Here is a 24,078-nt window from a genome sequence, read left to right on the forward strand (position 1 = left end):
ATGCTGTCTGGGGTCCGCGGGAGGTGGGGATAAGGGAACTGTCACCTCCTCTGAGTATCTAGCTGCTTTTTAAAACTTCCACATGGAAATCTGAATTTCTCAGCTTAACATTTTTTTTTCAGTTAAAACCCATTATTACCAGCCTTCCTTTTCTTTGTGGAAATGTTCCTTATTGTGTAGAACATTATGGTCCTGCTGATGCATTTTCAGCTGGACTTGTTTTAGAAAGTGACAGGTGACACTGATACCATCTGACCAGCCAGGTGGCAGGCCCTGGGGGTCTCTCAGTGGCAAGGAGCAGGCCTGGGCTTGAGGCTCAGCCGAGGAGTCCCGGGGTGTTGACTTGCAAGGGTCCTGGAGGGCGCTAGCCTCTCCATCATTTTATTTATTCTTTTATTTAAAGAACTGAGATATAATTGATGCATAACTGTGTAAGATGTACGACGATGTTGACTTGATACATTTATATGTTGCAAACGATTACCACGGTGGCATTAACTAACACCCCTATTACATCATACAATTGTAATTTCTTTTTTGTAGTGAGAACTACAAAGATTAAGTCTCTTAGCAACTGTGAAGTTTAAATACGATGTTGTTGACTGTAATCATTATGATGTGCATTAGATCTCCAGAACTTATTTATCTACTAGTTACAAGTTTGTCTCCTTAAACAACGTCTCCCCAATTTCCCCAGCCCCTGGTAACCACTATTCTATTCTCTGTTTCTACGAGTTTGGCTTTTTTGGATTTCACGTATAAGTGACATCATACAGTATGGGTCTTTCTGTCTGACTTATGTCACTTAGCATAACGCCCTCACGGTCCATCCACGTTGTTGCGAACGGCAGGATTGCTTTCTTTCTCATGGCTGATAGTATTTCCTTGTCCATATATACCACATCTTCTTTATCCACTCATCCACTGACAAACACTTAGGTTGTTTCCAAATCTTGGCTATCGTGACTAACGCTACAATCTACGTGGGGTGCAAATATCTTTTGGATATCCTGTTTTCATTTCCTTTGAACACATGCCCAGAAGTGAGATTGCTGAACCTCTCCCCATCATTTTAAAGACAGAGAAACAGAGGCCCAGAACAGGGAAGAAACAAACCCTGGGAATGTGACTGAGGCACTGGGCTGGCAGGAGCAGGGGCCAGCCTGTGGAATTCCATGGTGCCCAGTTGGAGTGAAATGAGTTACCACAAACCCTGAACACAAGACCAGAGGCTTTGCCACTTGCTAGAACCAGGGTCTCTGGAGTGTGGCGCTAAGAGCGTGGACTCTGGAGCCAGACTTTCTGGGTCTATAATCATTGCGTGCCTCAATTTCCTTATCTGTAAAATGCGGACTATAGGAAATTCCGATACACCTTTACAACGTGGATGAACCTTGACGACATTATGCCAAGTGAAAGGAGCCAGTCACAAAAGGAATGGGACTGGGGGCCCTCGGCGGGACTCTCCGAGGGGCGACCATCCTGTTGCCGCCTCGGTGGCCAGGCCCTGAGCCCCTTAGACACGCCCCGGGCCGCGCCAGCGATTGGACCAAAGTGTCCGGGCCCCGGAGCCGCCCACTGGGGAGCCGCATCCGAGAGGCGTGGCCGCGCCGCCCGGTCCGTCCGGTGTCCCAGCGCTCGGGTTCCCTGTGTCCCTTGAGTGGTTCGCCTGGTCCTGCCGCCCCCGCTGGCCCCACCATGGGCCTGGAGCTCTACCTGGACCTGCTGTCCCAGCCCTGCCGCGCCGTCTACATCTTCGCCAAGAAGAACGGCATCCCCTTCGAGCTGCGCACCGTGGAGCTGCTCAAAGGTGGGCCCGGGCAGGGTTTGGGGAACCGAGAGATCGGGAGGTCAAACATCGCTTAGCGGGACCCCTGCCGACACCTGACCGTTCCTGGGACCATCACTGAAAAGGTGAGCCACCAGGAAGATCCGAGATTTGGGAATCTCCCAAACTCTGCCAGTCCCCTGAACAGACGGTAAGGCTCAGCCGAGGCTGAATAAAGGGACAGGGGCTGGGGGGCCGAGGGACATGAGGAAAGGAGGAGAGACCTGGCCAACAGAAAAAGGCGCACCTGGGCATAGGGATAGAGACCTCAGAAAAGAGATGGGGCAGGAAGATAGAGCTTAAAGGGGCCGAGCACAGAGATGGGGTCAGAGTCCAGCCCCAAACTGCTGAATTCTGCCACAGCAGGCACTGCCCCAGGGCTCTGACTGTCCAGCCCTGCTTTCTGCACATGCCCAGTCTGCACGGGAGCCCCCTCTGTCTCCTTCTCTTCTCCTGCTTTGCCTTGGGTTGCCATGTTCTCTGGCTCTCTTACTCCTGCTGGAATGGGGCACCCCCCTAGTGTGCTGGGAGCAGGAGGGGGACTGCAGGGGTTGGTGAGCCCTGCATCCTAAGCGAGAGGGTTTGTTTCTTTGGCAGGGCCCCCAAGGACACAGCTGGCAGGCCAAGGCCTGGCACTTGGGGGGTAATAGCGAGGCAGAAGGCATGTATTGCCAGGGAGCAAGTAGGGTGACTCTGCTGGGCTCCCCCGCCAGTCGGCCCTCGCCGACCCTTGTGCCTTTGCCCTGTCCTCTGCCTGAATCATCATCTCCTCCCAGCCTCCTCTGTGGACTGCCCCCTTGTCCTGCCTAGAGGTTACCTCTGCAGAGGCTGGGGCAGGGGTGAGGGAAGGGGACAAGGGGCTGTCCCATCCAGGCTGTCGAATGGAGGGCTGCAGTTGGAGGTGTGTTTCACCAGGAGAGGAGGGAGGGTGTCGCTGGTGAAGGAAGAGTCTGAAGGGAGGGACAAGGGAGGGTAGCAGGTGTGATTGAGGCGAGAGGGTTAAGGCTTCTTTGTGGCTTTGAGGAGCTTCCATCTAATCCTGGGGTAATGGGGAGCCACTGAAGGCTGTTGCACAGGGTAGCGATCAGACTTAAGCATCCTTCACCAGCTTCTCTCTGGCTGCATCTGCAGGAGCAGAAACCTCTCAGACAAACTCAAGGAGAGGCCAGGGTTCCAGGGGACACTGGGCTGCAACCTTCAGGAGGTGTGGGTGGGACAAGAACGTGACTGTTTCATCTCCAGCAGAGCCTAGAGGCAGGGCCAGCTCTTTGTCCCCAGTGCCCAGGGCAGGGTGAGCAAGGAGACACAGAGAAGCCAGTAGAACTTGCTTGCAAATAAATAGATACCAGAGGAAGGCCACTTCTTCGTGTTTAGTGACTCTGCCTTAGAGTTCACAGGGAAAGCGGCTCTGTAGGAAGTCAGAGCTCCACTCAGGTGGCCAGCCACCCTGCCCCTGCTTTCTGCACATGCCCACATGTCCCCGGCTTGGGACACCTTGAATGGGAGCTCATGAAGCTGCTGATGGTGTAAAGGTGGTAGGTAGGGAGCATGTGAAGGTCCGGCTGGAGCACCACACCCTGTGTCTTGGGCTCTGTTGCAGAGTGGTGGGCTGTGGGGGGAGGTTATGTCCGTGGGGACTTGGCAAGGGATGTCGAGGTCTACTTTGCACCATCCAGCAGCGCAGCCTCCTGCTCCTCCCACTGAGGCCTCCGCCAGCCTTTGCCGTGCAGGAGAGCAGCAAGGGCTGGAGAAGAGTCGTAAAAGTGGGGCCTGGGCGTTGCAGAGAATGGGCACAGGCCATGCAGGGTTCAGGGTTCCCCTCCCACTAGCCACCACGATGGGCTTTCTGCAGGTCAGCACTTCAGCGCCGACTTTGCCCAGCTGAACCCCCTGAAGAAGGTGCCTGTCCTGAAGGATGGGGACTTCACCTTGACCGAGAGGTAAGCGGGATTCCGGGGCTGCTCCCAGACCTTGCTGGAACCATCTTGTTCTAACTCTCTATTTTATAGACAACAAACCAAAGTCCTCAGAGGTGAAGGATCTTTTGCCCAACATCCCACAGAGTCACAGCTGGAACCCAGGCCCCTGATTGCCCATACTCCACTTCACAGGGATGGGTGGAAAAGCAAGCATCTACTTCTGTACAATCCTGTGGGTGTTGGTGGGAGTACCCCACAGCAGGGGGGCAGCACAGAGTGGGGGATGGCAGCTTTGCTCCCTGGGGGGCAGCCCTCTGGCCAAGCTTGCATCCAGATGGCCCACGAGCATCTGGGCTCCCCAGTGGCTCCAGCTCTGGGCTGCAGCTTCGCTGCGTGGGTGGGTGATGTTTTACATCCCAACAGGTCTCAAGAAGTGGGAACGTCTTTAGGGAAGGTTAGCCTTTTCCCAGTCCTGCCCCTTTTGTCACCTAAGTCACTCCTCCCACAACAAGGAGACCCTGGAGCTGTAGAACTCATGTGTGGAATCTCAAGATGGGTATCCCCCCAAAAAGAATTCTTCTGGCATTCTGCCAGTGCCATTCGTCCTTCGTGCTGCCCACTACTGACCTGAGTCCTTGTGTTGCCCAGTGTGGAGCACCCTAGCGTACCTGCCAGGAGCGGTGTGCAGTCTCTGCATTTCTCTGTGTCTTGTCTCACCCTTGGGAAGTCTGTGGCTCCCAGGGCCCTGCAGCCTTCCTCAGAGGTGGCTTGAACAATTAGCTGGGAGCAAAAGGAGCCCAGGGTATCTTGCACAGAGAAGTGAGTTGTTAAGCTGGGGCATGGGTGCAGGATTCCTAATAAAGGAACACGGGCAGATACAGAGGTTTTCTGCCCTTGCGGCTGGGATGCCCAGACCTTGAGGTACCCCAACTTCCTCAGAGCTGTCCTATGGACCCTAATGATGCATCCCTAGTACCCTTCCAGATCCATTCCTGACCCAACACCATGGCAGCCCTTATAACCCAGGGCGGCAGGAGATCGCCAGTGGCCTAGTCTGTTCTGCTGCCCCATGATCCTGCAGCACCCAGAATGCTCCAGGGAGAACGAAGGGATGACAGGAAAGCCTTTTTGAGCAATCAGACCATCTGGGCTTGTCTTAATGCAAGACGATGAGAGTAGATGCAGGCTGGAAAGAAAGGAGCTTCTTTAAGGCTCAGCTTCAATGCCGTCTCCTCTGGGAAGCTCTCTCTGGCCCTCTGATCAGAAACCGTCTTTGAACACTTGGCAGGATGCTCTGCTGTTGGATTTTGCCTGGCGTAGGATGACCTTGGGTATTAGCCACAGAAATACTCTCAGCTCTGCCACCAAAGGCTGTGTGCCCTGGGCAAGTCCCTTCACTGTTCTAGGCCTGGCTTCCTCGTCTAGAAAATGAGGCAAAAACTTTGGCACATTGTCGGTAAGATTAAAGAAGGGACTCTGGGGCCAGCCCTGGTGGCCTGGTGTTTAAGTTTGGCACTCTCTGCTTTGGCAGCCCGGGTTCAGTTCCTGGGTGCAGACCTATGCCACCATCAGTCAGTAGCCATAATGTGGTGGTGGCTCATGTTACAAAAAAAGAGGAAGATTGGCAACAGATGTTAGCTCAGGGTGAATCTTCCTCAGCAAAAAAAAAAAAAAAAGAAGAAAGAAAGAAAAAAAGAAGGGACTCTGTATAAAGCCCCTACGCAGTGCCCTTCCCCAACCCATCATGTCCTCCCCACCCCGACAGTGTGGCCATCCTGCTCTACCTGACCCGCAAGTATAAGACCCCTGACCACTGGTACCCTCAGGACCTGCAGGCCCGTGCCCGTGTGGATGAGTACCTGGCATGGCAACACACAGCTCTTCGAAGAAACTGCCTCCGGACCCTGTGGCATAAGGTGAGGTCCAGAGGGGGATTCAGTGAGGGTGTCGCCCCCAGAGGGGCTAAGGCACCATTGCATTCTTCTTTTCAGTTTGGATGGTTTCTGTTGACCTGACTTTGATTTCACTGATTCTTCCTTCGGTTGTGCCCAGGTTACTGTTAAGACCACCCAAAACATTCTGTATTTGTGATATGTATTTTTTAGTTATAGAAATTCCTTTGTATTCTTTTTTAGGGCTTTCCACTTCTGTGCTGAAATTCACCATCTGTTCACCCATTTGGTCCATCTTTTCTTCTAAATTCTTTAAGATATTTATAATAGTCACTGAAAAGTCTTTGTCAGCTAACTTTAACACCTAGGTCCTCTGTGGGTCTGTTTCTATTGGTCCTTCTTTACCCTCTTGATTATGCATCACATTTTCCTCTTATTTTGCATGTCATAATTTATTATTGTGTGCCAGCCATTACGTATAAAAGAGAGGAAGTCCATAATAAGTACCCCTAGAAGGGGCTTGCACTTTCCTCCGTCAGGCAGCCACAGTGCGAGGTGAATTTCTTCAGCTAATCGGGAGGTGGCTGGGTTGTGGCTTTAGTTAGCTTCAGTTCATCTCTAGGTTCAGATATCTTGAGGGTGGGATCAGATCCCTCGCTTGCTCTTGCAGGGATCTGGAATCTAAGCACCGCTACGACCATGGCTGTGATCTCGGCCCCGCCCTCAGCCCCCACAGTGCTGCTTAGTTGGAACAGCCCTTTGCTGATGGCAGCCTTGCACTCCTGCCTGCTTGGAGCCCAGGGATGAAAGCAGCTTACCTAGGAGGGGCTCGCATGCGCTCCTCTGGAATTTAGTTCATTTAGTCCAGTGCCACATGAGAGAAGTATAAAGTGAGGCACATATGTAGTTTTAAATTTTCCAGTAGCCACATTTAAAAAGTATAGAAAAACAGGTGAAATGAATATATTTTACTTAATACAATATTCAAAATATTACCATTTTGGCCAATAAGCACGTGAAAAGATGCTCAACATCACTAATCATTAGGGAAATGCAAATTAAAACTACAATGAGAAACCACTTCACACCCATTAGAATGGCTATTATATAAGAAAAACAAAACAAAACAGGAAATGACGAGTGTTGGTGAGGGTGTGAAGAAATTGAACCCTTCTCCACTGTTGGTATGAATGTAAAATGGTGCAGCTGCTGTGAAAAATGGTATGGTGGGCCCTCAAAAAATTAAACATAGAATTACTAAATGATAGCAACCCACTTCTGTGTATAGACCCAAAGTCATTGAAAGCAGGCTCTTGAAGAAATATTTGTTCATGTTCCTAACGGCATTATTCACCACAGCCGAGAGGTGGAAACATCCCCAGTGCCCACTGACAGATGATGGATAAACAAACTGTGGTGGATACACACAATGGAATATTATTCAGCCGTAAAAAATGAATGAAATGCTGACACATGTTACAACATAGATGAACCTTGAAAAAACATTATGCTAAGTGAAGTAAGCCAGTGGCAAGGACAAATATTGTATGATTCCACTTATATGAGGTACCTAGAGTAGTCAAATTCATAGAGACAGAAAGTAGAATGGTGGCTGCCAGGAGCTGGGTGGAGGGGGAGAATGAGAAGTTGTTATTTACTGAGGACAGAGTTTCAATTTTGCCAGATGAACAGAGTTCTGGAGATGGTGGTGATGGTTGCACAGCAATGTGAATTACCTGATGCCATTGAACTGTACACTTAAAATAATAAATAATAAATTAATAATAAAGTTAATAAATGAGTGTGACCTCAATAAAATACTTAATTTAAAAAAATGGTTAAGGTGGTAAATTTTATGTTATGTGTTTTTAACCATAGTTAAACATTTAAAAATTATCATTTCAATATGTAATCAATAGAGAAATTATTAATGAAATAGTTTGCATTCTTTTTTTTGGTACTAAGTCCTCAGAATCTGGTGTGTCTGCTACATGTGCAGCATGGCTCAGCTGGGACCAGCCACATTTCAAGAGCTCAGTAGCCTTGTGGCTAGCAACTACCATATCGGACAGCACGGGTTTAGGCTTCGTTTTTCTCTTTTTTGTTCTTTTAATTTCCTTTCAAGAAAAATAAGATTATTTTCTTTCCAGTGTTATTGTTATGGTGGGGGCAGTGTTTTTTGGTGACTGTCGCTATCTGAATCAGAAGTGGAACACCTCGTATTTGAAAGTGTATGGCTAATTCTGGGTCATGGGCTTTATTTTCTGTCTCCTATCATTTCGTATATGAAAAAGAAATACTGGGGGCCGGCCCCATGGCCAATTAGTTAAGTTCACATGCTCTGCTTCAGCAGCCCAGGGTTCACGGGTTTGGATCCCAGGTGCAGATCTACACCACTCATCAAGCCATGCTGTGGCAGCGTCCCACATACAAAATAGAAGAAGATTGGCACAGATGTTAGCTCAGTGACAATCTTCCTTACCAAAAAAAAAGAAAGAAAGAGAGAAAAAGAAACGTTAGAGGACAAAAGGCAAAAGACCTCTTTGTTGCCCTCACTCCTTCCTGAGAGGCCACCCTCCCTCTGGGATCTGGTACATGTGCTTCCAGTTCATGATTTTATACATTATTACATTTATGTGTAGTCATTAGCAAAATCGAGCTTTGCTTTGAGTGTTTAAAATTTTATATAAATGCTCTCATACCATTCTGCAACTTGCATTTTTCCGTATTGCTATGGGTGGGTCTAATTTATTCATTTTTAACTACTCTATAGTATTTCATTATATGAATAAATCAGAATTTATTTATTACCCTATTATGTTTTTTATATTTAAAGAGAAACAAAAACACTTTTTAAGACACTAAGAACTTGGAAACCACCAAATCAGAATAGAAGGGAAAAGCAGACAGTCTCTTGCAGGGGCGAGGCAGATAATCCATGAGAGAGGCCGACTAGGTGGTGTTCGGCTGACTGGGAGCCCACTGTCCCCCGCTGAAGGGGCAGCTCCTCCCAAGCATTGGCCTTAGATGCTGGGCAGGGATACCAGGTAGGAACGCTGGCCCCAAGTGGCCAGCACCCTTTATGTTAAAAGGAAGCCAGAAATCCAGACTTTTTATGAAATGTCTCTATTTTTACCGGCCTCCAGGCAACAGTAGTGGGCTACTGCTGATCCTGTCCACCTTGCTGGATGGGGAGGAAACTGAAGCCTTAAGCCAGGGCTCGTGTATAATTCTAGTCCTGCTTACCTTGCCTGTATCCCAGGCTCCCCCAGGCAACTTCACCAAGCAAAGCACAAAGCCTCTGTCCCTTGCTTGCCGTCCACTGGGTCTCCTGGCAGCTCAGCCAAGCCTGAGGCTGTAGACAGTTTCCCCCCAAAATGCCCTCCTCCCGGAGGCTTGGACACCACTTTCCCTGGCTCCCTCCTTAGTCCCTGGTATCTCATTGGGTCAGAAGATGCTGTTGGTTCTACGCTTGGCTTAGACTTTTCTTGGCTGTGCTGTCTCCGGCAACTGACTGTCCTTCTCTGGGCCTCATTTTTCTATTTACAAGATGAGTCATGTACTATTATTCTTATATTATAGATGAAGTTGAGGTTCAGAGGATTGGAGTATTTTGCTGTAGGTCATTCAGTTTATAATTGACATGGTGGGGACCTTAAAAGCCCATTCTCCTAATTACTTACACTGTAAGAGGTACTGATTTTATATTCAGGGGAAAAGGGGTTATAAAATAGATACTTCCTAAGCCAGCTCCCCGCCCCCCCAAGTATGAAACTCATTGTTCAGCCTCTGTTTGAGTCATTCTGTCAGATGCCCCCAAGGCTTAGCCAATCAGAGATCATGGAAGCAGGAATATCTCTGGGAAAGGGGGTTGTTCGGGAATTTCCCTGCAGGCCTAGCCAGGCCATGGAAGAAAGGTGTAGGGAACCAGGAAGCAGCTCCAAGGAGGGGAAGGGGCTTACCTTCCTGTCCCTGAGGCAGGGCTGGCCCCAACCTCCCACTTTGCCTGCCCACCCACCAGTTGATGTTGCCTGTGTTCATGGGTGAGCCGGTAGCTGCTGAGATGCTGGCAGCCACACTGGCAGAGTTGGAGGGAAGCCTGCAGCTGCTTGAAGACAAGTTCCTCCAGAACAAGGCCTTTTTCGCTGGGCCCCACATCTCCCTGGCTGACCTGGTAGCCATCACGGAGCTGATGCACGTGAGTGCTGTGGGCAGTGTGGGCCTGCTAGGCAGGGGGGCCCTGGGTGGTCGCTGAAGTCCTGCTCATGCGCCCCTACCTGGCCTGTGCTTATGTGTGGAAACCTCTTCTCACAAATCAAGCAGATGCTGCCATCCTTGGCCTCACCCATCCACCCCCATCCCTACCCCTTTCTCCATACAGGCCGTGGGTGCTGGCTGCCAAGTCTTCGAAGGCCGACCCAAGCTGGCTGCATGGCGCCAGCGCGTGGAGGCGGCAGTGGGGGCAGTCCTCTTCCAGGAGGCCCATGAGGTCATCCTGAAGGTTAAGGACTCTCCACCTGCAGACCCCACCATAAAGCAGAAGCTGATGCCTAGCATCCTGGCCCTGATCCAGTGAGCCGAGAAGCCTCGCCCCTGCACTGCCCTTGGCCGTTCACCAAGCACCTTCATTTCCAGTGTCCCTTGGAGAGATTTGCCCAAGTCCCACTGCACCCAGGCCGGGTCCCTACCCCACCTTATCTTCCACAGCTGCCTGAAAACCACGATGAGAACGGCATACCCAGACCTGTCTCCTTTAATCACTGCATTTCATTTTCAGTTTGGGAAATAAACCTGGGCTCAGCCTGAACCTCTGCTTCTAACTCGGATGTGTGGTTGATTTGACCTTCTTTCTCTCCTGGCCCTGGTCTTGGTCTCTATCCAAAAGACAACTCCCCTGGCTAAGCCCTGTGGGTCCACTTCCCCAGATGGTTGCCAAGAACAAAATTAACAATGCCCACTAGACTTCTAGTTCTTGGAGAAAGAGATTTATCAGACAGCTTGGGGGTCGGCAGGCATCCCTCATGTATTGGCTGTAGACACGGTGATTGATCAGTTGGCTGGGCCAGCCCCCAGGGACATGGCCCTTTGCCATCAGGTACTGTGGATCCAGGTCCTGCATCTGTCCTGAGGAATTGCTCAGAAGGGAAAAATCTAGACAGCAACTCTCCTGGTCAGGACTCAGTCGTGCAGGGCCTTAAGTGCCATCCCAGGAGCTGTAAACCATAAGGAAGAATGGCACACTCAGATTTCGTTTTGGAATAATATTCTGGCTGCTGGGGTTGGACTGGAGGGTGGCCAGGGAGGAAGCAGGGAGCATGGATGATGCTGCAATCCCGCCAAAGGTATCTTGTCAAGGAGGGCAGGCCACTGAAGGGCGTGGAGAACATGGCCCTCCCAGCCTGGAGAGGGCTCAGCACTAGACCAGTGAGGCAGTCCCCAGGCAAGCCCGGTGACATAGTAGTTAAGTTTGTGTGCTCTGCTTCAGCAGCCTGGGATTTGCAGCTTGGGATCCTGGGCACTGACCTGGCACGGCTTGTTAAGCCATGCTGTGGCTGTGGCGGCGTCCCACATAAAATAGAGGAAGATTGGCACAGATGTTAGCTCAGGGGGCAGGGTCTTCTTACCCAGGAGGCTCTCTTAGGGAATGGGGGTGTCATAGCTGATGCGGGCTCGGTGAGGCGAGGAATTGAAAAAAAGATTTCTTAGACTCTCAAGGTCTGGCAGTGGTGCTCTTTTATTTAGAGAATAGTATGGAATAGCATGGGGACAGCATCCATGGGCAGTAAGAGCTGCTGCATGGGTTGAGGGTAGAGCTAAATTTAAGGCATAGGTATGTGAATTATCTCTTTACAAGACAAAGGAAAGAACATGTAAAAAAAAGTCGTTAAAATGGTATCAGTGCAGGTGGGGTCTGATTATTGGGTGGTCCTATAACTTTAGATAAGAATCAGATCGGATTAAGTCAGGACATCCCATGCTTCCCCATTAAGAGTTTCTAGAGATAAGGCCATCCCCCCTTCCTCCTGGTGCAGAGAGGGAGACACCCCCACAAATGGAGACTTCCTTCGCAAATGCAAATGTCTCTTATCAAAGGGCAAGCAAATTCCAACCTTCAGAGTTTCCTTCCTGTCTGCAGCTTTCAAAAATAACCAGCCCAAAATAATCCTCATCAATAGTCACAGGTTTCAGGAGCCCCAGGGCCAAAGTTGGAGGGACTTGGCCCTGTAAAGGAGGTGGGGGAGTTCCAGGCAGCCCTGCAAATTTTCAGATGGGCCCCACAGGGCTTCAGCTTCCTGGTAGGGATTAGTTGCAAGGTGATGAATAGGACCTTAGGGATTGGGAGGATGACTTATTCCTTCCTGGGCTGGGGGCCCAGCCTGTGCAGGGAGCACGGGTCCAGACACCCTCCCCAGCCTCGGGGCACCGGCCCAGGAGAGGCTGCTGCACCTCCTTTCTCCTCCCTTTGTGTTCTCGGGAACTCCGAAGGCCCACCTCTCCCACGCCCCTCCCTGGGAAGGGGAGGTGGCCTGGGACCTCTGCTGGAAGCCCAGCCCTTTTGATCTTAAATTCACTGAGGGTCTGTGCTGGAAGCACCCTTGGCGTCGTTTCCCATTGCCATTCCCCCGTCCCATTCGACGAACGTAGACACTGAGGTCCAGGGAAGGGGTATGACCTGGCAGCGAGACTCGCCCCGCCCGGGGTCAGAGCCCAGGTCTCCCTGTGCGCTCCGCACCAGGGCAGAGACCAGCGGCCCTGACCCCTAGAGAGGGAAGGCGGGAGCGCAGAGGCGCCGCTGATTGGCCCAAAGTTTTCCGGAGCCGTCCAATGGGCGGGGAGGGCGTGGCCGGGCTCGCGCCGGAGGCTGCGCGCGGCTGTACCTGGGTGCCTGGCGATTCCTGCTGGTCGTTCTTGCTCAGCGTCCTGTTCCCCGCGGCTGCCGCCCGCCGGCGCCGCCGCCCCCGCCATGGGCCTGGAGCTCTACCTGGACCTGCTGTCCCAGCCCTGCCGCGCCGTCTACATCTTCGCCAAGAAGAATGGCATCCCCTTCGAGCTGCGCACCGTGGAGCTGCTCAAAGGTGGGGCCGGGAGGGGGGGCGGGGGGGGGGGCGAGGCGGGGCTCAGAGTGCTCAGAGTTCTCCCCACCTGCCTCACTGGTCTCTCCCGCAGGCCAGCAGCACAGCGATGCCTTTGTCCAGGTAAACCCCCTGAGGAAGGTGCCAGCCTTGAAGGATGGGGACTTCACCTTGGCTGAGAGGTAACGGGTCCTGGGCTGCTACTGGGCCTTGTGGGGCCAGTCAGCCACCTGCATGTCCGCTGTTGATGGCTTGGATTGTGGCTTGTGTGTCCTGAACACCTATGCCAGCCTCAGGATAGAGAGTGGGTTAAAGTGGACAGAGGAACCCAGGGCTGGGAGGGACCCCTGGCCTTGCTCCTGGCACGTCCATGCTTTGAATTTGTTGGAGAGTGGTACTGGAGTTGCTCTCATCCTTCAGAACCATGCTGAGTAACTCTTCCTCATGGAAGCTTTCTCTGAGCACACCCCTCACCTTCTGAAACCCCACGACATTTTGTTTTTCACTTGGTCCCCTTGGTTCAGATGATAGGATGGCTCAGTGTAGAGCTGTGTGACCCTGGGCAGTCACCTAACCTCTCTGAGCCTCACATTCCTACTCTGCACCATGGAGATAGTAAAATGCTCCGCCCACTGGAGTTGGGGAAAGACATGTGAGGAGCGGGGGCCTGCCTCAACCAGAGTCCAGCCCCTGTGGAGTAGCTGAAAAGTGACTCTACCGTGTCCCTCAGTGTGGCCATCCTGCTGTATCTGAGCCGAAAGTACAAGGCCCCTGACCACTGGTACCCCCAGGACCTGCAGGCGGGCGCCCGCGTGGATGAGTACCTGGCGTGGCAGCACACAGCTCTGCGGAGTAGCTGTAGCCGGGCCATGTGGCAGAAGGTGAGCTGCAACCCCACGTGTAGCTCATGAGGGGTGGGGACTCTTTCCAGGATGCTCAAGGGATGGTGCTTTCTGTTTAAAAAGTGCCGTTCAGACCTGAGACCTTAGAACACCAAATTCCAGAGTGACAGAGACTCCCTGGCCTAACCAACTTCAGCTTGTTTCTCAGAGGGGAAACTGAGGCACAGAGCCAAGGAGTGACTCTCCCAATGTGCCTTGATTCTGAGCTTCTGGAAACTAATCCTATGCCTTTTTGCACACTCCTGGCTGCCAGGGAATACTGCCTTTTGGGGGAGAAAACAATCAAATGCTCGCTTTGCTACACATATACTTTCCAGATGGAGAGGTGAAGTTACGCGAAAAAACTCAAACTAGGAAGAAATGAGGAGACATTTCAATAAATGTTGGTCTTATTTCTGGGTATGCAAGGATTTCTAAGCCTGAGAACAGTGGCAGACTTAAAGAAGGAGTAATTGATTTTACACAAACAATGACATTTTGTGTAAGGAAAAAAGGATTAAACTTCAGGCAAGCAAAAAACTGGGGAAGATCTTGGCAAAGATATGTTAGAAAGAAGTAACGTTTTTAATATTTAAGATGCTCTTAGAAACCCATCAGACAAAGACACGGGAGAAAAGTGGGCAAAGGAAACCAGCAGAGAGTTAACTGAAGGACAGAGAGAAATGGTCAATAAATGGATGAAAACACATTTAACCTCAGTAAAAATCAAGTAGATACACATTAAAACAGCATGCACGTACCATTTTTACTTATCAAATGTGCAGATGTTTTTGCAATGTGTGCTCTGAGTTATTATTTGTAGAGTGTTTACATAGTGCCTGGCATGAAGTGGGTGCCTTGTGTGTGAGGGAGCGTGATGTGGGCATGCTCATGCCCTGCTGCAGGGAGGGTACCACTATTCTGAAGGGCCATTTGGCAAAAGGTAGTTTCCATAACCTTAACAGTGTCTTCCTTGAGCCTCTAGGGCCTGAGAGAGGAGCTCCCTCCAGCTGGTGGGGGCAGGAGCCTGATGCATTTGAGGGTAGGATGGAGAGAAGTCGAGTAGAGTGAGTGTAGACCTTTGCCACTCAAAGGGTGGTGCATGGACCAGGAGCATCAGCATCATCTAGGAGCTTGTTGGAAATGCAGAGTCTCAGGCCCCACCCGGGCATACTGATTAGGAATGTGCACTTTAACCAGATCCCAGAGGGATTCACATGCGGAGTAGGAGGTTGGGGGTGGGGAGAGGATGGCTGCTGCGCTGGTGAGGGCCTTGTGTTGAGGCCTTTGTTGTGAGGGCAGTGGGGAGCCATGGAAGGCTTTATGCAGGGAGAAGATGTAGGCAGACTGGGATTGCAGAAGGATCCCCTTGGCTGTCCTGTGTGAGGACCCAGGGAGAGGTCGAGGCTGTCCCTTTTGGAGTAGGAGATGAGGCCTGGGCTGATGGTGGCCGTGGGTAGAAAGGGATGGGCAGGAGCATAGAGAAATCTGAAGGACTGGTGATAGATTGGATGAAAGCAGGAACCAGGCTGGGTTTTGTGCAGACCCTGAGCCTTCTGTCTGCTTGCCCACCCACCAGTTGTTGGGCCCTGTGTTACTGGGTGTACAAGTGCCCCCCGAAACGTTGGCGTCTACTCTGGCCGAGCTGGACAGGAACCTGCAGTTGCTTGAGGACAAGTTCCTGAAGGACCAGGCCTTCCTCACCGGGCCCCACATCTCAGTAGCTGACTTGGTGGCCATCACAGAGCTGATGCATGTGAGTGCCCAGGGGTAGAGTGGGCCAATGTGCAGTGGGGTGTCCTAGGAGGGAGCCAAAGTACCAGCTCTTGTTGCCCTTTCTGCTCTGGGACCCTGGGTGAGTCACTTCCCTCTGAGCCTGAGCATCCTTATCTGTGAAAGGAGGCTTCAAAATCCTGCAGGGATATTGAGGAGCTTCCCACTGTCTCCTGGGAGAGAACCCACAGCCTATCACACAGGTGGCAGAAGAGGGAAAACACCCCACGGGAATCCCTAAACCAGGTCAGGCTGCCTTGTACTTGACCGGGCTCAGCCCCTCCACCCGGCTCCCTCTCCCCGTAGCCCGTCAGCGCCGGCTGCCAAGTCTTTAAGAGCCGACCCAAGCTGGCAGTGTGGCGCCAGCGTGTGGAGGCCGCGGTGGGGGAGGACCTCTTCCAGGAGGCCCACGCAGCCCTCATGAAGGCCAAGGACCTGCCTCCACTGGACCTGGCCATGAGGGAGAAGCTGAAGGCTGCGGTGCAGGTTTTGTTGCAGTGAGTAGGGAGCCAGGCCTACAGAGCCACTGACGACAAGGGAGACTCTGTCATCAGAATAAAGAGATGCCTCTCCTTGGCTGTGAGCAAGCATAGTCTCTGGTCCACAGTTCCCTCCATACATCAGGCCTGCATTCCTTCTTTTGTCTGTCTCCTCACTCCACTCTTACCCCTTCCAGTTCAATTTCCATGTGACCTCTGCAGAGAGCTTTAATAAACACATATTTGACCCTGTGCCTTCTCTGTTTTAAATTTTCCATGGTGACTCATTGCCCTGAGACTAAAGTACAGGTTATTAAACTTTGCATTCAAAGCCTTGCTCCCGCCGCTCCAGGCTGCCCGCTTCAGGTTGCACACAGTACTCCTTGCCTTGGCTCAGGCTGTTTCCACTGCTTATAGAGCCCTTCCTCACCTTATTTGCGTGGTGCCTCCCAAGGTCTTTTGGCATTTGTCACCATGTTGCTTCTCCAGGGAGACTTCCCTGACCTCCCCAGCCCCAGGCCGAGTCAGGCGACCCTTCTGGGCTCCTCAGCCCCAGCGCTTTCCTGCTCAGGCCTGGCAGGGAGCTGGTTCCATGCCTCCTGGGCTGAGCACAGGTGGGGGTTGGCCCGGTGAAGAGATGTCTGAATCAGGCCTCAGTGTCGTAGGTGTCTCTCTCCCTCTGGATGACGCTTTCTCCCACAGCTGGGGTGCCGGGCTGGTGCAGGAACCTCCTTGCAGGATGGGAAGTCCCAGGTTAGTTCTTGGCCCTCCGGGAGCTGCTGACAGGCCTTGATCTCCCATACCTACTCATAATCCCCATCACTGTCTTCTCCGTGCCCCACTGTGGGTCCCACCCTTGCCACCTGTCCCTGTCATTTCCCCTCAGAACTGTCACAAACTACCTGCCTTGTGTTCCAGATCCTCTGACACCCGAGTCATCTAATAAACTGCTAATGGACAGGGTCATGAACAGACAGAGCCTCTCGCCCGCCAGCCTGCCTTTCTGTGGGGGGTCCTTTAATGTGTGTGCTTGTGTAGAGTTTTAGATGTGTAATTGAAATTGTTCATATACACCCACACAATTATATTTTCATCTACAATTCAAACAACTTTGCAACACTGATGAGAGTACCACGTTTAGCCATATCAACAGATTTCCACGTTTTAAGTAACACTTGTTTTGCCTGTAAAGATGGAGGGTACCGGAAGCATTGCCGGGAATTCGACTGGGACCTGGCTCTCTCTCACCCCCTGGTGGACAGTACTTGGCTGTGAGGCAAGGTTGCCACAGGCAAGAGGTCACAAAAGCAGACGTCTGTGGGGACCAGGTAGGGATGCAGTGAGCCCGAGGGTCTCCGTCCAGCCCTACCCGAGCCCACACGTGTCACCAGGTCTCCTGATCCAGAGAAGCGCAGATTCCCACAGCGAACGTGAAGTTGCCTGAATTTGAAATAGTGGCAACTCATAAAAAAATTTGTTAAGCCTCTGTGACGATGTGACGTTATTAGGGTCGAGCCTGGGGAAGGCCCCTACGGCATGTGTGTTTGGTGGGTGTTCAGAACTCCATCTAAATGCGCGATAGGTAGCAGACACCGCAGCGCCCGAAAGCCACAGGGGACTGGAACCCCCGCCGGTGTGGCAGCGCGGGGGCGGGACCATGGCTCGGCTGCTGTCTCGTTGGGGGTGGGGTTGCGCGGAGTGGGCGGGGCGACAGGGCTTCCAGAAATCGGAGCCAGCGTGAGCCGAGACTGTCCGCTCAGGCCGGAGGTGCAGCCTAGGCAGCCAATTGGGGGACGCTGCGTGCCTGCCCACCCAATGAGGAGCCCAGGTTCCGCGGCGCCGCCCCTGCTCCCTCTTCTGTGACCCTTGGAACATCCGCCCGGACTGGACGCGTTCTTTCTCCGCGGTGGCCGTTTGCGCGCTCTCCTGCTAGACATGCCGTTCCTTGAGCTGGACACGAACTTGCCCGCAGATCGCGTGCCCGCGGGACTAGAGAAGCGGCTCTGCGCGGCCGCCGCCGCCATCCTGGGCAAACCCGAGAACGTGAGCCTGGGCCTGGGAGCACGGGGCTGGGGGAGGTTGGTGGACCAGGGGTCGGGCTCTGCCCACGCCCCGGCTGCCCCACCGTAACCAACTCCTCCTCCCAGGGACCCTCGCGAGCCTGCCCGCCAAGCTCTGACCTCCTGCTCTTCGTGACCTCGCGGTCCCACGCTTCCCGTCTGCTCTTTGTAGCTTTCCCCACCCATGACCCCAACGTGACCTTCAGGGACCCCGGCCCGTGTCCCTAGCCCTGATCCCGCGGGGCCCGTGCACCTCGGACCCCGCGCTGTTCGGTCCCCAGCGCGAGCCCGGCCTGCAGCGGCTTCAGGCGAGACTTTCGTGTCCCCTGCAGCGCGTGAACGCGACCCTGCGGCCGGGCCTGGCCATGGCGGTGAACGGCTCACCGGAGCCCTGCGCGCAGCTGCTCGTCTCCTCCATCGGTGTGGTGGGCACGGCCGAGGAGAACCGCGGTCACAGCGCCCGCCTCTTCGAGTTCCTCACCAAGGAGCTGGGGCTGGACCAGGACCGGTGGGTAGGGGCAGGGAGAGGACCCTCTTGGGCCTGCTGCGCGACCAGGAGCAGTGATCCTACCTCAAGACCCCTCCTAAAGTTGGAGGAAAAAAATAAATTCCTCCCACTGCAGAAGACTTGACCCTTAACCCCTCTGGCCCCTTGGTGGTGTGGGTCGACCTTCAGCGTGGTATCAGAATTGAATGAATTCCTGGCTCTGCAGCTGTCTCTCTGACACCTGGGCAAGGCGTGGCCTTTTAAACCTCAGTGTTTCCATCTGTGAAGTGGGAAGGCTCTTTTTTAACCACTCCCTCGGGGCACTGCTTGGGGTGGCAGGTTAGGATGTTGTTACCCTGACAAAGCCATAGCCATTTATCATCTGCTTACACCTTAGAAAATCACGAGTGATTTTCTAGGAGAACTTCTCGAGGCTGGTGAGGAAGAATTCTGGGTATGTCCTGAGGCTGACCTTTGGGCCTGTGGCCCAACCAGGTCCCAGGTAAGGCTCCTTGCAGGGTCACAGAGTAGTGGAAAGAGCATTGGTCTGGATGTCTGGAGACCTGGGTTCTCAGTCCAGCATAGCTGAGGAACCCCAGACAAACCTGGAAATGAACCATCTCTGGTTTGTTGCCTTCTCTTCTGTGAAGAGAGGCATGGATTAAATTACACCCCCCCCCCCCCGCCCAAGAAGCCCCTAGAGCTCCCAGACCTGGGATTCTGTGGCAAGGTTAAAGTTTCTTCCTGGGGGAAAAATATTCCTGAGCCAAGTCTGTGCCTATGAGGATCTAAGGGCATGAGAAGCTTGAAAGAACCTTCCAGAATGGAGCCTTTGTTGGCCCACAAAGTCTGATGAGGAATGGTCACTCCTGGGAGATGCGTGGACCTGGTCCTCAAGGTGAGGAGAGAGAATAATTCTAACAACCATAAGTAACATGCGAATATTTACAATGTGCTAGGTGCTCTATAGATAGCTTACATGCATCATCCCATTTGATCCTCACAAGCTCTGTCCCCCTGTCCACACCCCCTCATGCAGACATGCTATCCCCATGAGGTAGATACCTCCATCATGCCCCTTTACAGATGAGAAAACTGAGCTTGTCACACATACTCCCCCCAAAGGGGATATTGGGAGCCTGCAGTTTGGAAGAGGGAGGGCTGCCCCTCTGAGTGCATAGACAGAGCATACAGTGACCACAGAGGCCTGCTGTGTTGAGTATCCTTCCTGGGTGGGTCACAGTGACGTGCAGCCACCATCCTGCCCCTGACAGACCCACTGCTTTGTTGGAGGTTGGGAGGAGAGGCAGGTTTGTGAAATGCCTGGTGGGCCAAGGCAGGCTGGCTTAGGAGCCCATGATGGGAATGCCTAGCTAGGGGTCTTGGTATAGAAGGCTTTAGCCAAGGAGCTGATGACATCTTTTTCTTTGTCTCCTGAAGGATAATAATCCGCTTCTTCCCCCTGGAGCCCTGGCAGATTGGCAAGAAGGGGACCGTCATGACTTTTTTATGATTGGCATGGAGAGCATCCAGGGCATCTGTGAGCTGGTGGCCCCTTCCAAAGAGGCCTCCTGGCAGTGAGGGCCTGGTGGATACCAGTGTCTGGCACACCTACATGCAGACATGCCTGTGACCTCATGATCCTCTTCTTCCCCATTGTCATCCAAATAAATGAAGAGAGCTTCGTCTTTCAGACATGACTTCTTTTCCTCCCTTTACCCCTCCCCGGCATTCTGGGCCACCTGGGCAGCACCGGGTTGGTTTATGAGGTGGGGACTTTAGGGACCCTGGGAGGTGGGAGGTTTCCTGTCTTCAGGGTTGCTCTTTCATGTATTGTATTTAGACTGCTCAAATCTGAGGGTGGGGGGCTCAGCCTGGAGGCCTTGCTCTCTATGCCCATGTGCAGGCTGGTAGGGAGGGGGCGGAAGCTTGGTCTAGCCTGGGCCTCCCTGCAGACTCTGCTGACCAGATGTTCCCATTCTCAGCCTGGGCTGGTCTGGGCAGTTTCCTGCCCATGGACTGCTGTGCCCAGCAGGAGAGCAGGGCGGCCTGGGCTTCAGGGACCTTCCCTGGGCATTGCCAAACTCTTGTCTTCTCCCATGAGTCTTGCTGAGAGTTCTCTGTAGCTGTGCATCTTGTAAAATCCATGTCCCAGAATGGCAAATCCAGCAACACAGTGTCTGCCACTGGAAACTTAATGAATGGGATCCCCCCCCCCCAGCTAAATACCATATCATGCTTTTGCATTTCAGTGGATATACAGGTAGAGTGAGGGGAGCCCAAAGGAAGCCTCCTTTTCTGTTTCCTTCCAGATGTTCAATGAAGAGTTTACGTCTCTTAGACAGTGTGGTGGGCACTGCTTCCCTGCACAGTTAAAGTTTGATCATCCTTGTCTAGTGCACCAATGAAATACCAAGTTGAGGTTTTCAGTCTATGCAGCCCACCTAGTTAATAAAGTTAGTTTCCAACAGCATGTGCCTGTGCCTGCTGTGTTTGTACCTGACCATCGCTGAGGACTCCTTAAAACCTAGAGCTTGGGGTTCCTTCTCCTGGCTCCCTGTCCCAACTGTTTTCGCACTCATTCGTTCTGCCAACACGGGTGTCCTGCTTCCCAGAGGAACACGGGAAAGATTTGTGGATTGAATGTAAATGAATGGTTGAAGTGCCCAAGGAGGAATTCAGGCCTAACCCTCACCAGGACCATAAGGCAGCACCCTCCAATCTGGTCTCCTCACCTTAAATCTCTCACCCCCACCGTAGTGAGAGTAATGTTACCTGCTTGCTGTGGGAACTGGCCCCTCCTCCCTCTCCAGCATTCTCCCTCCCCATTGTGGCCCTGAGCTTTGTCCTTGATAATACTGTACTGGCCAAGGCTCCTCATGGACTGCACTGTGTCTCACCTTCAAACCCTTGCCTACACAGCTCCCTGCTGCTTGGATAGCCCTTCCCATCTTTCTTCTACTGTTTTACTCCAGAGCACCCTCCAAGATACAACTCAGAGGGGTGGGAGCTGCATCCAAGGTTGCATATTGTCCATGAAACTTTGAAACCTTCTGTTTATGCTGTTCATTGCCTCTGTCCCCCAAGGCTGTATGCCTCTCAAAATCAAGGTTGGTGACTCAATTATTTTTGTACCTCTCGTATATCAGTAAAGCTTTATTGTCCTAAACTGACTCCATGAGTTCTTCACAAGGATTTTACAGCCTTTAAAGTTAGAAAGCCATAACATTCATTCCTATTTAAATCATCCTTGCTGGACTCAAGCAGCTATGAAGTTCAACCACGGTGTGAGGCTTTTCCCTAAAATGCTTAGCTCCCAGGAGAGTAACCTCGCTCAGCCCAGAGCCGTTGTCAGCAACCCTTCAATGCTGGACCCTCTTTTTGGCTCTGGAAATGTCACTCCCTCGTTCACTGGGTCTTTGGTTGTCGCCCCACCCCCTTTGTTTCAATAGTTGATTGTATTTGTGCCTTTGGGCTTCAAATCCTTTCGGGAAAGACGTGATGCACAGGTAATATGAAGAATGCTCCTCCTCCCCCGGTCCCCTCTAAATGTTCCCCAAGTTTCCACTGCCTTCAGAGCACCTGTCTCAGGTTGTAACAACAAAGACACAGCCCATCATGTAGCGACTGCTCGGACCCAGGCACCGCGCCTGGCTTTTCGCATGTATGGAACCGAGAGTCCGAGCGCGAGCCGGCACTCCGAGCCCACAGCACTGCAGGCACCGTTTGCCCACGAAACTTTAAGACGCGCTCCAGGACCCTGCGCCGCACCCCACGCCGCTGCGTGGGCCCAGCTGGCCGGCGGGGCAGGCGAGCGGGCGGCTGCCGCGTGCGCGCTCGCTGATTGGCTGGCGGAGCCGGCACCGGAGCCAATGGGAGCGCGCCTTGTTGTCAGGCGCGCCGCCGGCCGGCGCGGGGGTCGGGGCGGACGGGCCGTTGCCGTGGAGATGCCTGGTGAGTGCGGGGGGGCGGGGGGCGGCCCCCGGGGGGCGCGACTCCGCCGATCCCCGGCGGAGGCGGGGGCGCGGGCCTGAGGGGCGGCCGGCGCAGGGGGCTCCTCGGCAGCCCCAGTGCTGCCGTTGGGGAAACCGAGGCCGGAGCGCGGGAGCGACGAGGTTGGGCTTCCCGGCCTCCCCGCGGGCCTGCTCGCGGCGGGTGCCCAGCACGGGCCGGGCCTCGGGAGTGGTTCGCAGGGCACACAGCAGGAGTCTCCATAGCTTCTGTGTCCGCCGGGGCAGAGCCGGCGCTGCCTGCTGCTCGCGTCCTTGCGCTTCACCTTCACGGCAGCCCCGCGAGGTGAGTGCGGTGATTCACGCCTTTGCGCGGTGGGAACCGAGGCCGAGAAGGTGCGGGGACTCGTCCACAGTCACCCAGCTTAGCAGTGGGTCGGGCCGGCTCCGGGCCGCCTTGAGCGCGCTGCCTCCCCGGAGGCGGCGGCCCTGGCTGGGGAGAGCTCTGCGCTCGCGGGGTCCGCGCCCCTGGCCCGGGCGCCGCCGAAGTCTGCGGGGCCTGGGCTGCTGCAGGTCGTCACCGCGGGACGGTCGCCTTCCCGGCTCCCAGGTGCCTTCCATGTGGCTCACACCGTGGCTAGAACTAAAATGTCCTTGGAGAGGACTGGTTCAAGGGCCTGCAAACTTTTGTTTCAAATATAAGACTATAATACTGTTGTAATATGTTGTGAATATAAGTATAATTATACCTTTAAGAGTATTTTAGGCTTTGTGGGCCAGACTCTGCTCAGCTCTGGTGTCTACTGTGGATACAGCCAAGACAATACGAAAGAGAGTGGCCGTTTTCCAATAAAATTTTATTTATGGACACTTGAATTTGAATTTTGTGTAATTTTCATGTGTCACGAGGTTTTTCAACCATTTAAAAATGTAAAAGCCATTCTTTGCTCCTCAGCTGTGTAAAAACAGTGGGCTAGTTAGCATGTGGACCCCTGGTCTAGTTCAAAGCCTCATGCAGTGGAGGCAACTGAGACCCAGAGAGGGGCATCTTATGCCAAGTCAGTCACTCAACCTGGTAGTGCCACACTGAACAGAAGACCTAGACGTGGCGACTTGCAGGCCCGAGCACACCAGGGAACATCGCCACTTATCGCTGGATCAGGGTGTGAGGTGCGCAGAGTGTGCTGTTCTTTATCATGTGTTCTTAAGGCCATGAAGACCACACTCTGAAGAGTTTGGAAACTTGTAGGATTTAGCTCCTGAATGTGTTGTTCTGACAAAGTGCCGCTGCTGGGCTGGGAATCTGAGAGATGAGTAGATACTTTCTTTCTCATCTTTGTAAATGGCTGCTTTTTTTTTTTCTTTTCCTTTTTAAATCTCCTTTTAGTGGGTTTTTGGTGAACAGTACAGACGGGGTCCCCATCCTCATATTGCTTACAGACGATAAATACCTAATCTCAAATGGTTATTTCTTTTTAAACTTTTTTGAAAAACTAATTTTAGAGAAAAGTTGCAACAATAATGCTACGAGTTCCAGTATTTCCCTCACCCTACTTCCCCTCGTTAATATCTTGCATAATTGTAGTATAATTATCAACAACAGGAAAGTAATATTGGTGCAATATTATTAACTCAGCTACAGACCTAGTTTGAATTTCACCTGTCTTTCCACCAGTGTTCTATTTTCATTCCAGGATCCTGTCCAAGATCCCGTGTTGCATTTAGTCATTTCTTCT

At 52.8% G+C, this 24,078-nt stretch overlaps 4 protein-coding genes across 14 annotated transcripts in view; all 4 read left to right on the forward strand.

The window, feature by feature from the left end:
* Window positions 1-1,569: 1,569 nt before the first annotated feature.
* Window positions 1,570-10,459, forward strand: LOC106847117 (glutathione S-transferase theta-1). 5 transcript variants are annotated; one of them, XM_014866262.3, is made up of 5 exons: window positions 1,576-1,810; window positions 3,681-3,768; window positions 5,513-5,663; window positions 9,661-9,837; window positions 10,021-10,459. In XM_014866262.3, the coding sequence occupies exons 1-5, from the start codon at window positions 1,699-1,701 to the stop codon at window positions 10,213-10,215; spliced, it is 723 nt and encodes a 240-aa protein (XP_014721748.3). In that variant the 5' UTR covers window positions 1,576-1,698; the 3' UTR covers window positions 10,216-10,459. The 5 variants fall into 5 exon arrangements, with proteins under 5 accessions (XP_014721749.1, XP_014721748.3, XP_070372629.1 ...); XM_070516527.1 differs by having other exon boundaries at window positions 1,589-1,914; XM_070516526.1 differs by lacking the exon at window positions 1,576-1,810 and adding an exon at window positions 3,250-3,363.
* Window positions 10,460-12,464: 2,005 nt separating this feature from the next.
* LOC123275597 (glutathione S-transferase theta-3-like) lies at window positions 12,465-16,097 on the forward strand. Its single transcript, XM_044775395.2, has 5 exons — window positions 12,465-12,715; window positions 12,807-12,894; window positions 13,443-13,593; window positions 15,173-15,349; window positions 15,673-16,097. Exons 1-5 carry the CDS (start codon window positions 12,604-12,606, stop codon window positions 15,865-15,867), a joined length of 723 nt encoding a protein of 240 aa, XP_044631330.1. The 5' UTR covers window positions 12,465-12,603; the 3' UTR covers window positions 15,868-16,097.
* Window positions 16,098-17,540: 1,443 nt separating this feature from the next.
* LOC106847118 (D-dopachrome decarboxylase-like) lies at window positions 17,541-20,085 on the forward strand. 2 transcript variants are annotated; one of them, XM_014866264.3, is made up of 3 exons: window positions 17,541-17,888; window positions 18,238-18,413; window positions 19,833-20,085. In XM_014866264.3, the coding sequence occupies exons 1-3, from the start codon at window positions 17,781-17,783 to the stop codon at window positions 19,903-19,905; spliced, it is 357 nt and encodes a 118-aa protein (XP_014721750.1). In that variant the 5' UTR covers window positions 17,541-17,780; the 3' UTR covers window positions 19,906-20,085. The 2 variants fall into 2 exon arrangements, 1 of the variants encoding a protein (XP_014721750.1); XR_011505500.1 differs by having other exon boundaries at window positions 17,691-17,888; window positions 18,238-19,290.
* A 2,183-nt stretch (window positions 20,086-22,268) lies between these two features.
* Window positions 22,269-24,078, forward strand: part of CABIN1 (calcineurin binding protein 1) — a 149,501-nt gene continuing 147,691 nt past the window's right edge. For 3 of the 6 annotated variants that reach the window (XM_014866265.3, XM_070516530.1, XM_070516531.1), the window contains exon 1: window positions 22,269-22,346. The gene's annotated coding sequence lies outside the window, so the exon portion shown is untranslated. Of the gene's footprint in view, window positions 22,347-22,376; window positions 22,689-24,078 lie in introns of those variants that run through there. The other 3 variants (XM_044775392.2, XM_014866266.3, XM_014866268.3) reach the window with 3 other exon arrangements.

The sequence above is a fragment of the Equus asinus genome, chromosome 8 (assembly GCF_041296235.1).
Source record: "Equus asinus isolate D_3611 breed Donkey chromosome 8, EquAss-T2T_v2, whole genome shotgun sequence".
NCBI classification, from domain to species: Eukaryota; Metazoa; Chordata; class Mammalia; order Perissodactyla; family Equidae; genus Equus; species Equus asinus.

What these genes read in the sequence shown, in the direction of transcription:
- LOC106847117 (XM_014866262.3), top strand. Translation starts at nt 1,699, where the DNA reads ATGGGCCTGGAGCTCTACCTGGACCTGCTGTCCCAGCCCTGCCGCGCC. An exon ending in GACTTCACCTTGACCGAGAG is followed by an intron (nt 3,769 to 5,512) that starts GTAAGCGGGATT and finishes CCACCCCGACAG; the next exon opens with TGTGGCCATCCTGCTCTACC. An exon ending in CCATCACGGAGCTGATGCAC is followed by an intron (nt 9,838 to 10,020) that starts GTGAGTGCTGTG and finishes TTCTCCATACAG; the next exon opens with GCCGTGGGTGCTGGCTGCCA.
- LOC123275597 (XM_044775395.2), top strand. Translation starts at nt 12,604, where the DNA reads ATGGGCCTGGAGCTCTACCTGGACCTGCTGTCCCAGCCCTGCCGCGCC. An exon ending in CACCGTGGAGCTGCTCAAAG is followed by an intron (nt 12,716 to 12,806) that starts GTGGGGCCGGGA and finishes TCTCTCCCGCAG; the next exon opens with GCCAGCAGCACAGCGATGCC. An exon ending in CCATCACAGAGCTGATGCAT is followed by an intron (nt 15,350 to 15,672) that starts GTGAGTGCCCAG and finishes CTCTCCCCGTAG; the next exon opens with CCCGTCAGCGCCGGCTGCCA.
- LOC106847118 (XM_014866264.3), top strand. Translation starts at nt 17,781, where the DNA reads ATGCCGTTCCTTGAGCTGGACACGAACTTGCCCGCAGATCGCGTGCCC. An exon ending in TCCTGGGCAAACCCGAGAAC is followed by an intron (nt 17,889 to 18,237) that starts GTGAGCCTGGGC and finishes TGTCCCCTGCAG; the next exon opens with CGCGTGAACGCGACCCTGCG. An exon ending in CTGGGGCTGGACCAGGACCG is followed by an intron (nt 18,414 to 19,832) that starts GTGGGTAGGGGC and finishes TGTCTCCTGAAG; the next exon opens with GATAATAATCCGCTTCTTCC.